Source organism: Limulus polyphemus, unplaced genomic scaffold (assembly GCF_000517525.1).
Source record: "Limulus polyphemus unplaced genomic scaffold, Limulus_polyphemus-2.1.2 Scaffold2649, whole genome shotgun sequence".
Taxonomy (NCBI): Eukaryota; Metazoa; Arthropoda; class Merostomata; order Xiphosura; family Limulidae; genus Limulus; species Limulus polyphemus.
The window spans coordinates 60073-70770 of record NW_013668259.1 but is presented as its reverse complement, the minus strand read 5'-3'; the positions used below and the strand labels follow the sequence as shown (position 1 = coordinate 70770).

Genomic DNA, 10698 nt, shown 5'->3' with positions numbered 1-10698 from the left:
ACATCTCAGGTATCGACACTTTTACTTTCACGTCGTATTCTGACTGCCTAATATGAGCGAATGGATGTGATTGTAAGAAAATATCTAACCCTAAGGCCGAAGAAGTGTGATAATGGGTGAAGTAAGAAACTCTGAAAGACTACGATGAGAACTAGCTGTGGCCCTCGATTTACGTAAGAGATTAGTGGAGGTACAAGATGTTGGTGGGGTACAAGATTAAATCGCGTGAAATAAATGACTTGGAATAAGATAATTCAGGTTTCCTACACGGATGAACAATGTCGGATAAACTGAAGTATGTAATAATAATCATCTTACAAAACTCCGAAACGTTGTATCTATTACTGAAATACCCGAAACGTCGTACTTATCAATGAAATGCAACAGATACAAAATACCCGAAACGTCGTACTTATCAATGAAATACAACAGATACGAAATACCCGAAACGTCGTACTTATCAATGAAATACAACAGCTACGAAATACCCGAAACGTCGTACTTATCAATGAAATACAACAGATACGAAATACCGAAACGTCGTACTTATCAATGAAATACAACAGATACAAAATACCCGAAATGTTGTACTTATCACTGAAATATAACAGATATGAAACACCGAAACGACGTACTTATCACTGAAATACTGGAACGGAAGAAGTAATGCAGAACATGACTTAGTGTCAAAAGAAAAAGAAAAAACTCTTCGTTGAATTTAGAAAAATCCTTGCACAATACGAAACAGTGCCGAATTCGTAGTTCAATACTTGTGATGATTCGTAAACGTAGCTGTATATAAAACGCACAATCTTTCACGGTTTTCTCTTTTAAATAGAATAAAATACAAAAGCTCGTTCATCGTAAACAAATATTTTTATTTAAGGCTAAATTGAAAAAAATAAAATTAGATTCAATCGTCCCGTGTGTCAGCACCTATTATAAATATACGCCTACTTCATTAACAAAGAAAACGACAGGGCAGCAGAGGGAAGGTGGGGCGTGGTAAGTCCTCTTCCTGAAAGTACATATAGGTTAGGTTGCTAACGAACAATAAAAGGAAGATAAATAATATGCATGAAGAGCACGAACAAATCGAGTCACGTACTTCGAGAAAAAGGCAGATAAATAACTAGCCTTAGGCTGTTTTATTGGCTTCTTTAAAAACGATTGTGTATGCTATAGATTATTATTTTTTCTCCTTTATTATCAACGTCTTTTCTATTCCATGCAGCAAGTCTTGTAACCCCTGCAGCACTAACAGGAAATGAAGCAAGAACAATTAATTGTACCTCACGAATAAAATAATAGTTGGTAACGACCAACAACTAATAAACAATGGAAACTTTGGTTAAACATTAAGTATACGGTGTTTACAGTTTGCTACAGTTAAGCCTAACAAGGGCTAACGTTAATGATATAAAGCAAACACGCGAGTTCAATTAATTAGATAATACACGTCCAAAGAAACTTGTCGAGCGCTTACGGAAAGTTGATTTTTCTCGTCTGTCACTTTCCTAAAGCACTCGGGTTTTATTAACTGTGGGTCTAAACTTTATTACCCACGTGACGTTAACATAAAAATAGTTTTTACATTAATAATTTTGCCGTTTATAATAGTCAATAACATTACATAATATAGGCCATAACCAATCCTTATGAACCAAAGATTTGATAAATTTGAAGCAATAAATCACTCCGAACAGGAATCTCCCTCGATGTCGGTTAGATGAAAATTGTAGTGTGCAAGGATGTATGTTACCCAGGGGTTAGGAAACATTTATGACGAGGAAGTGTTAGTTATGAGTAAAAACGTTCTGTCGAACCACCAGAAGACGACATGGCACTGAAAGTACCTCCCCCCTCCGGAAATATAGCTCCTTAGATTTCCACAAAAACCATTACAAAAAATAATATTGGGAAGGGGAATCATTAACACATCATTAATTTGAGAGAGATTTCCTTACCTTCTATTCATTGTACTCACTTTTGGGTGAGATTTCCTTATTTTCCATTCATTGTAACTCACTTTAGGATAAGATTTCCTTATCTTCCATTCATTGTACTCACTTTAGGATAAGATTTCCTTATCTTCCATTCATTTACTCACTTTTGGGTGAGATTTCCTTATCTTCCATTCATTGTACTCACTTTTGGGTGAGATTTCCTTATTTTCCATTCATTTTACGTACGTTTGGTAGAGATTTCCTTATTGTACCCACTCAATAAAATGTAACTTGATGTGTAATAACTAAAAGTGTTTACGCTCTTTGCAAGAACTCACTCAATTATCTAATACTAGATGTTTAAGTTGGGGGAAACGGTAGTGGATTCCTAGGTAGGGATGTCACAGAAAAAATGGCTGCCAATACATAGCCTATGGGAACGGCAACGCTAAAAGACGTGCAAACAAGCTATGGCTGAAAAGTGCTTGACCATTCATACACAAAACTGCTCGTAAAGTTTCACCAACTTTTATAAGTAGCGAGAAAACTAAGGTTGAAATTCGCCCGCTTGATCTTTTTCTCCTCACCCTGTAACTTAAAAACGAAGCAAGTTCTTCACGACATTTTTTTTAATTGCTATAACAACGAGTAGCTAGCGCAGCGCCACCTAAAAAGTACACAAACACATAAATAATTAAAAATAATTATTATTTTTAATTAGCTGTAGGGATGACTGATGCAAAAAGAACAGAAACAAGAAAGAGATTCTAATATTATAGTTTCAGAATCCAGGGAAGGGTGGAGAGTGAAGGAGTGAAGAAGGAATGCTAATGTTTATGTTAGTGGAGTGAAGGAGTAACATTCCTTTCTTGTTTATGTTAGGGTGGAGTGAAGGAGGGAAGAAGGAATGCTAATGTTTATGTTATTTTTGCACCAGTCATCTCTACATATAATTAAAAAAAATATTTTTGTTTAATTTATTTGTAATTCTATAAAGTTCTTTGATTATTTGACCTCCCACCACTCCCAAAATGAGAAATTCTAGTTAGGCCAGGCCACTAGAAACATGGGTCAACATTTCATTAATCCGAGCAGTAGAATAACGAGACAAATTCACACTATTTCTTTCTTCTTTTACAGAAATTCAAACAATCTCAATATTGTGTTTGTGTCTTGGCCAATTGCATAGTTTGACACAGAATGACCACAAAATAGACCAATAATAATTTCTGGTAGAAGTGACCGGAAACCACAACCTACAAAAATAACTGACGTTATCTAGCAAACTACAAACTTGGACCAATGAACAAAAACTGACATCAAATTAAAAGGATCGAAGCTCAACAACATCGAGGAATGAAAGTTTCTTAAAAAGCGTGTGTGATTTTTCGTTGAAACAAAGGTTTTACGAGCATGTAGTATGGGTTGCTTATACAAGAGTATGACGAAAAATGATTACTCTTACCTCACTCTAGTAACGTGGCAAGTTTATTAACAATATCTAAATTAGACTTATGTAACAAAATTATTTCACGTTGTTCTCCTTACTAATCGTTAATGTTGGTATTCTACATGCTCGATATTAGCAGCATCCAACTGTTAACAGGGAGTAACGGAAATCAGATGATAACAATCAATAATCGAAGTCAGTTGAGAGTGAGTAATGGAAGTCAGTTAGTTTTACTAATGGAAATCAGCTGATAACAATCAGTAATTAAAGTCAGTTAAGAGTGAGTAATGGAAATCAGCTGATAATAATCAGTAATGGAAGTCAGTTAAGAGTGAGTAACGGAAATCAGCTGATAATAATCAGTAATGGAAGTCAGTTAAGAGTGAGTAACGGAAGTCAGCTGATAATAATCAGTAATGGAAGTCAGTTAAGAGTGAGTAACGGAAGTCAGCTGATAATAATCAGTAATGGAAGTCATTTAAAGTGAGTAACGGAAATCAGCTGATAAAAATCAGTAACGGAAGTCAGTTAAAAGTGAGTAACGGAAATCAGCTTATAACAATTAGAAATTAAAGTCAGTTAAAAGTGAGTAACGGAAATCTGCTTATAACAATCAGTAATCGGAAGTCAGTTAAAAGTGAGTAACAGAAATCAGCTCACAACAATCAGTAATGGAAGTCAGTTGAGAGTGATAACGGAAATCAGCTGATAATCAGTAATGGAAGTCAGTTAAGGGTGAGTAACGGAAATCAGCTGATAACAATCAGTAACAGAAGTGAGTTAAAAAGTGAGTAACGGAAATCAGCTGATAACAATCAATAACGGAAGTGAGTTAAAAAGTGAGTAACGGAAATCAGCTGACAAGAATCAGTAATGGAAGTCAGTTAAGGGTGAGCAACGAAAATTAACTGATAACAATCAATAACGGAAGTGAGTTAAAAAGTGAGTAACGGAAATCAACTGACAAGAATCAGTAATGGAAGTCAGTTAAAGAGTGAGTAACGGAAATCAGTTGATAACAATCAGTAATGGAAGTCAGTTAAAAGTGAGTAACGGAAATCAGCTGACAAGAATCAGTAATGGAAGTGAGTTAAAAAGTGAGTAACGGAAATCAACTGACAAGAATCAGTAATAGAAGTCAGTTAAGAGTGAGTAACGGAAATCAGCTGACAAGAATCAGTAATGGAAGTCAGTTAAGAGTGAGTAACGGAAATCAGCTGACAACAATCAGTAATGGAAGTCAGTTATGGGTGAGTAACGGAAATCAGCTGATAGCAATCAGTAACGGAAGCGAGTTAAAAGTGAGTAACGGAAATCTGCTGATAACAGTCAGTAACGGAAGTGAGTTAAGAGTGAGTAACGGAAATCAACTGACAAGAATCAGTAATGGAAGTCAGTTAAGAGTGAGTAACGGAAATCAGCTGACAAGAATCAGTAATGGAAGTCAGTTAAGAGTGAGTAACGGAAATCAACTGACAACAATCTGTAATGAAAGTCAGTTAAAAGTGAGTAACGGAAATCAGCTGATAATCAGTAACGGAAGCAGTTAACAGTGAGTAGTGGAAATCAGCTGATAATCAGTAACGGAAGCAGTTAACAGTGAGTAACGGAAATCAGCTGATAATCAGTAACGGAATCAGTTAAAAGTGAGTAACGGAAATCAGCTGATAATCAGTAACGGAAGTCAGCTGACAACAATCAGTAATGGAAGTCAGTTAAAGAGTAAGTAACGGAAATCGGGTAATTGTTAAGAACGAATTATGGAAATTAGCTAACTCTTAATAGTGAGTAATGTAAACAACTTAACTGTTATCAAACTGTTACTAGTTTGCTCCTGACGAAGAAAGGTTGAAAGTGCCCGGGTTACAGGGTTTCCATCTTTGTGCGAAAATGAGTTCTTGAACCTGTGTGTTTTTCTAGGATCATGAATGTTATCAACGAGCAACAGGATAATCTGATAACAATGAGCAACAGGAATAAGCTGGTAACAATGGACAATGTAAATCAGTTCATAACAATGAAAATAACCTAATAACAATGAATAACTAACAACAATGATTAATGAAGTTCAGCTAATTGTTAACAATAATTAATGGCAATTGTACACAAACAGGAGTTATCAAGAACCTTACCTCGGATGCGTTCGTCTCCATAAATCCGTTTGGTTTGTTTCCACGTGCTGGGGAAAAGTTGATTTCATTATTTAAATTAATTGAAAAACATTACTTCATCACGAAAATAAAACAATATAATCAAACACATATAAAACGAACTTCCAATACTGACGAAACATAAAATCTTCCAACACAATGGTATATAGATTTTCACACTAAAAGCTATTTTAAAACCATCATTTTTTATTTATTTTTTAATTACGAAAACTAAAATTTGGCTGGATGTTCTACTTTTCATAAGAGCTACTGAATGGTATCCTAGATCTATGGAATATTATTTTTATTGTCGTGATTTATTCCCGATTCAAATTGCTTTTTTTTGTTTGTTTGTTTTCGGATATAAGGACAAGGCTACACAAGGGCTATCTGCGCTGAACTGATAAGACTAGAAGGAAGGCAGCTAGTTAACGCTTGTCACCGCAAAGGCTTGGGCTACTCTGATCAAATAGTAGGATTTCATTGCTACATTCATAACGCTCTTACTGGCCCAGAGTGTGCAACGCGATTTTACGGCATCGGGACGCGAACTGTGAATCATGAGATTCCTAGTCCAGAATGCTAATACAAGCCTTCCGCCCCTTCCTCCGGTTTTATGAAACACATGTCAGAGGTAATAGAATCGCTATATAATTGCAAGATAAAAACGTACAAAAATTACTCACTGTGAACATTACAAAATGTTCTTATATGTTAACAATACCCCAAAATGTTATTATACGTTAACAATACCCCTGATGGTAAAGCAAGCACATTAGATGGCTCATGCGTCCTTTACCAAATAACGAAAATACAGAAACACTATCCTTGACTGCACGTAAACAGTCTTCCGCACAATGTGTTATAAGGTGACAGGAACAACTGACAATACTGATGATGGCTACAATGTGTTATAAGGTGGCAGGAACAACTATACTGATGATGGCCACAATGTGTTATAAGGTGACAGGAACAACTAACAATACTAATGATGGCTACAATGTGTTATAAGGTGGCAGGAACAACTGACAATACTGATGATGATTACAATGTGTTATAAGGTGACAGGAACAACTAACAATACTAATGATGGCCACAATGGGTTATAATGTGACAGGAACAACTGACAATACTATTAAAAACCCTAGGCTTTCTGTATTCTATCTACTTCCTAAGATACATAAGCCAGACTATCCTTGCAGACCCATATTTTCAACACTCATCTGTCCTACTGAATTAATCTCCAAGTTACCTTGATTCCATCCTAACCTCCTTCATTCATCAAATCCCTACTTATAGTCAAGACCTCAATGATGTCTTACAAAATATTGCTAATTTTATGTCAAAATCAGATATTATTTTATTCACAGTCGACATAAAACCATTGTATACCTTCATTCCGCATGAAGATGGACTCAAGGCCCAAAAACTCTATTTCGCCAGAAGACATACCCTAAACTCTCTTACTGAAACCCTGATTAGATTAGCTGAACTAATTTTATCGTTAAATGTCTTTTCTTTTGACAACAATTCTATAAACAAGTGAAGGGTGTAGCCATGGGAACCAAAATTAGTCCCTCCTATGCTAAGCTCTTTGTTGGTTACATTGAAGATTGTATATTACATAACTACACAGGTACCCTCCCTGCCTTATATTATAGATATATTGATAATGTTTTTGGTACAGCTACATACACTAATGATGACCTCAATCTTTTTGTTCAGTTTGTTCAATCCTTTCACCCATCACTCCAAACCATTTCATTTCTTTAAGTATTTCCTTCACTGATGGTGGCAATCTTCCAACGTCTGTACATTACAAACATAGCTACTTAAATTTTCACTTGAGTCATTCTCGATACGTCAAGAGAAACATTCCCAAATTACATCTCCACAGTAACAACCAAGATTATAATAGCAAATCTATCAACAGGTTCCACTTTTTTGAAAAACGTGGCTACCCAGTATCATCACACTAAAGATAATCTACATACTAACAATAAACCTACAAATTCAGCTTTCCAGAACTTCTTAAATCATATCAGTAATTATAATACCAACACCGTAGACAATTCTAAACTTCTAATGACGAGCATTCAACCTCGTTTCAACCAACACACTCCTACTTCCACTGATCATCAACACATTCCCCTTAAACTTTATGTTTCACCCATTCAACACACAAATAACACGTATATTGTTTGACAGCTTCCATATCATAACACAGGGCAATAACCATTGGTCACATGTTCTCTAACAAACCTGTAATTTCTTATAAATGAAACAGTAGCATTAAAGATTTACTCGTCCATAGTCAACTTCCAATCAACTATCTGCTACTCAGGTTGGAACATACAAATATCAGAGGAGCAAATGCAACACTTGCCCTTACATTGATCATAGAACATCTGTTAGAGGCCCTAAATCAACGTATTCTATGAAGAGCCATTTCACCTGTAGATCTAAATGTATAATTTATTGTATTACTTGTAACAACTATGTAGGAGAAACCAGCTGAATGTACACGAGAACACTTACATAGCATCTTGATTAAAGATCAAGATAAACCTGTAGCTCGGCACTTGAACAAAGCTGATCATTCTCTTGAGCATTTTAAAGTACTTGCCCTACGTCATTACCCCTCCAACACTAATCAAAGAACCACAATCGAAAAGAAATAATTTTTAAATTGAGCTGTCCCTTGGGTAATAATGAATGGTTCAGTATTTTATCATTTTTTTTGAATATCCTTTTTATATTACCTTAAAATGTTTAAGTTCTTTCTTTTTTTTGGTCAATTATCTATATAAATATAATAATACTATCTATTGTATGTCCATGTAACTACTTCACAGTGTGTGGATAGATCTTTATTCAAATTGGTATGGAGGTTCATTTGGTCCATGCGGGGGTATATACAAAGTTGTGGTTTCACATTTTGTGTTTTGCAGTTTTTGTGAGCATTTTTTAAAATTACATATAAGGGAAGCAACTTTTCATGTCTTAAGATAACCTTTTATTAACCATGAATTTAGATATCTTCCATCAGGAGGACAGGTACTCCAGCTAGTTTCTGATTAATTTTTAATACTATTTTTTATTCACCAGCTTTATTATATTGTTTGTACTATATTATCCAATTCTGATAGTTCTATCTCACACTATATTCTGTTTTTGTGTAATGTTTCATTTCAAAATGTTCCTGTAATCGTCATTAACCAATAGGATTGTTTTTCTGGCTTGAAAAAGTGAGTTTGCTCGAAACATTGCAAAGTAAATAAACTACTACCATAGTTTTTAAAAGGTGATTTTTTTTCTCTAAAAGTCTAATTTCTTATATATATATAACAGGATTTCTTCACAAGCTAAGTAAGAGAATGACACTGTAAAGTACAGACTGAAAGAAACAGGTCTGTAATTGTTAAAAACCTTCATAGTTCTACTTTTAATACAAAGGGGAGGAAGGAATGCAGAGCTATACGATAAAATGCTTTTTATTCTATTTTAATAAATGTTGTTAATAGACAACTATTTGTTGGCAATCAACAATTATTATTTAAAATGGACCAAGTGAAAGCATTGTAGCTATAACCAAGCTTCAATTTTTAAAACTTTTTACTAGCAACAACTCAGAAACGATATTTTGACAGTGTAACCTGTTGTAAACTTTTAATTGCAGGCTCACACGAAGCTACAAAACAAACTTGGATACGAGGAACACGAGAGGGCTTTCAAACATTTACCTTACGTATAACAATGTGCATGCAAAAGGCAACTTTGAAACAATAACTCTGTTTGTTGAATTTCACACAAAGCTACTCGAAGGCTATCTGCATTAGTCGTCTCTAATTTAGAAGTTACAGACTAAAGGGAAAGCAGCTAATCAATACCACCCACTGCCACCTCTTGGCTGCTTGTTTACTAGTGAAAAGTGGGATTATCCATCACATTATAGTCGTCTCTAATTTAGAAGTTACAGACTAAAGGGGAAAGCAGCTAATCAATACCACCCACTGCCACCTCTTGGCTGCTCGTTTACTAGTGAAAAGTGGGATTATCCATCACATTATAATGCCCGCACAGCTGAAATAACGAGTATGTTTGGTGAGAGAATTCGAACCTGCAGGTCGAGCACCCTAAGTAATAAGCTATGCCAGGACCATTTCTTCAACTGAAGAATGCAGTTGCAATAGGGCTTCAGGAGATTGGTAGGGTAATGTTATGTTATCTGATAGTGGTACCCTCTAGTCATTCCCGAAAATCATTGGATTCCAAACCTCCATGATCCTTTAATTAAGTTTCGCCATTAAGTTATACAGTTCGTCCAACAGGCTGTTCCAACTACCCACAACAACCATGTGTCACACAAAAGAAACTGATAAAGAAATGACTGAAGGACTAATTCCATGAATTTGTGAACACTATCGTTTATGTGTAGTTCCTACCTCCTACAAAACAGGAACAAGGATGTTTATGTGTAGCACCTACCTCCTACAGAACAGGAACAAGGATTTATATGAAACGTCTGTGTGTAAAAGGGAGAAAAAAATCACGGCTAACAAGTGAAAATTAAAAAAAAAAATTATTGTTAAGTAAAATTGGTGCATCCTAGCCTTGAACATTCTTAACATTGTAAGATTGGCACATTGAAATAAACCTAAAAGTAAAAAACTAACTTCTAACTATCAATGAAAACTAAGAAAAATTAAATCTATCAACATAAGAAAATTAGACTTCAGTTACATAGACTGTCCACCATCCCTACTGTTGTTTTTTGCACAAAGATACACAATGGACTATTTGAGGGATAGGAATCAAACCCTGGATTTTGGCATTACAAGTCAGTAAATATACTGCTAACTCCGAGGTACTTTTCCGTCATGTATCTATGAAAATTATTAATATAGTGAATGTCAAATTTGTAACGGCATCATATAAACCATTAGTAAATGTTTATTAAAGTGCCCAACTATAACAACCACAAGTTAATTAATCCATACAACTAGAATATATTCATAACTGCAAGTTTCATTCCAAAGCTTATTAAAATATTCACTTGTGAAAATACCTAAGCATGTAGTAAACCTTATTTTTTTGTACATAAATATGCCTTATCATATTCGTTTCCTTGTTATTCATACAAAACATATAA

General features: G+C 34.9%; 1 protein-coding gene across 4 annotated transcripts in view; it reads right to left on the bottom strand.

The window, feature by feature from the left end:
* The window catches only part of LOC106467529 (DTW domain-containing protein 1-like), a 28686-nt gene that overhangs the window by 6811 nt on the left and 11177 nt on the right, over nt 1-10698 (bottom strand). For 3 of the 4 annotated variants that reach the window (XM_013927894.2, XM_013927895.2, XM_022395727.1), the window contains exon 6: nt 5529-5575. The exons of the other annotated variant lie outside the window; for it this stretch is intronic. In XM_013927894.2, coding sequence (XP_013783348.1) covers nt 5529-5575 — 47 coding nt within the window. The remainder of the gene's footprint in view (nt 1-5528; nt 5576-10698) is intronic. 4 annotated transcript variants of the gene reach the window in all.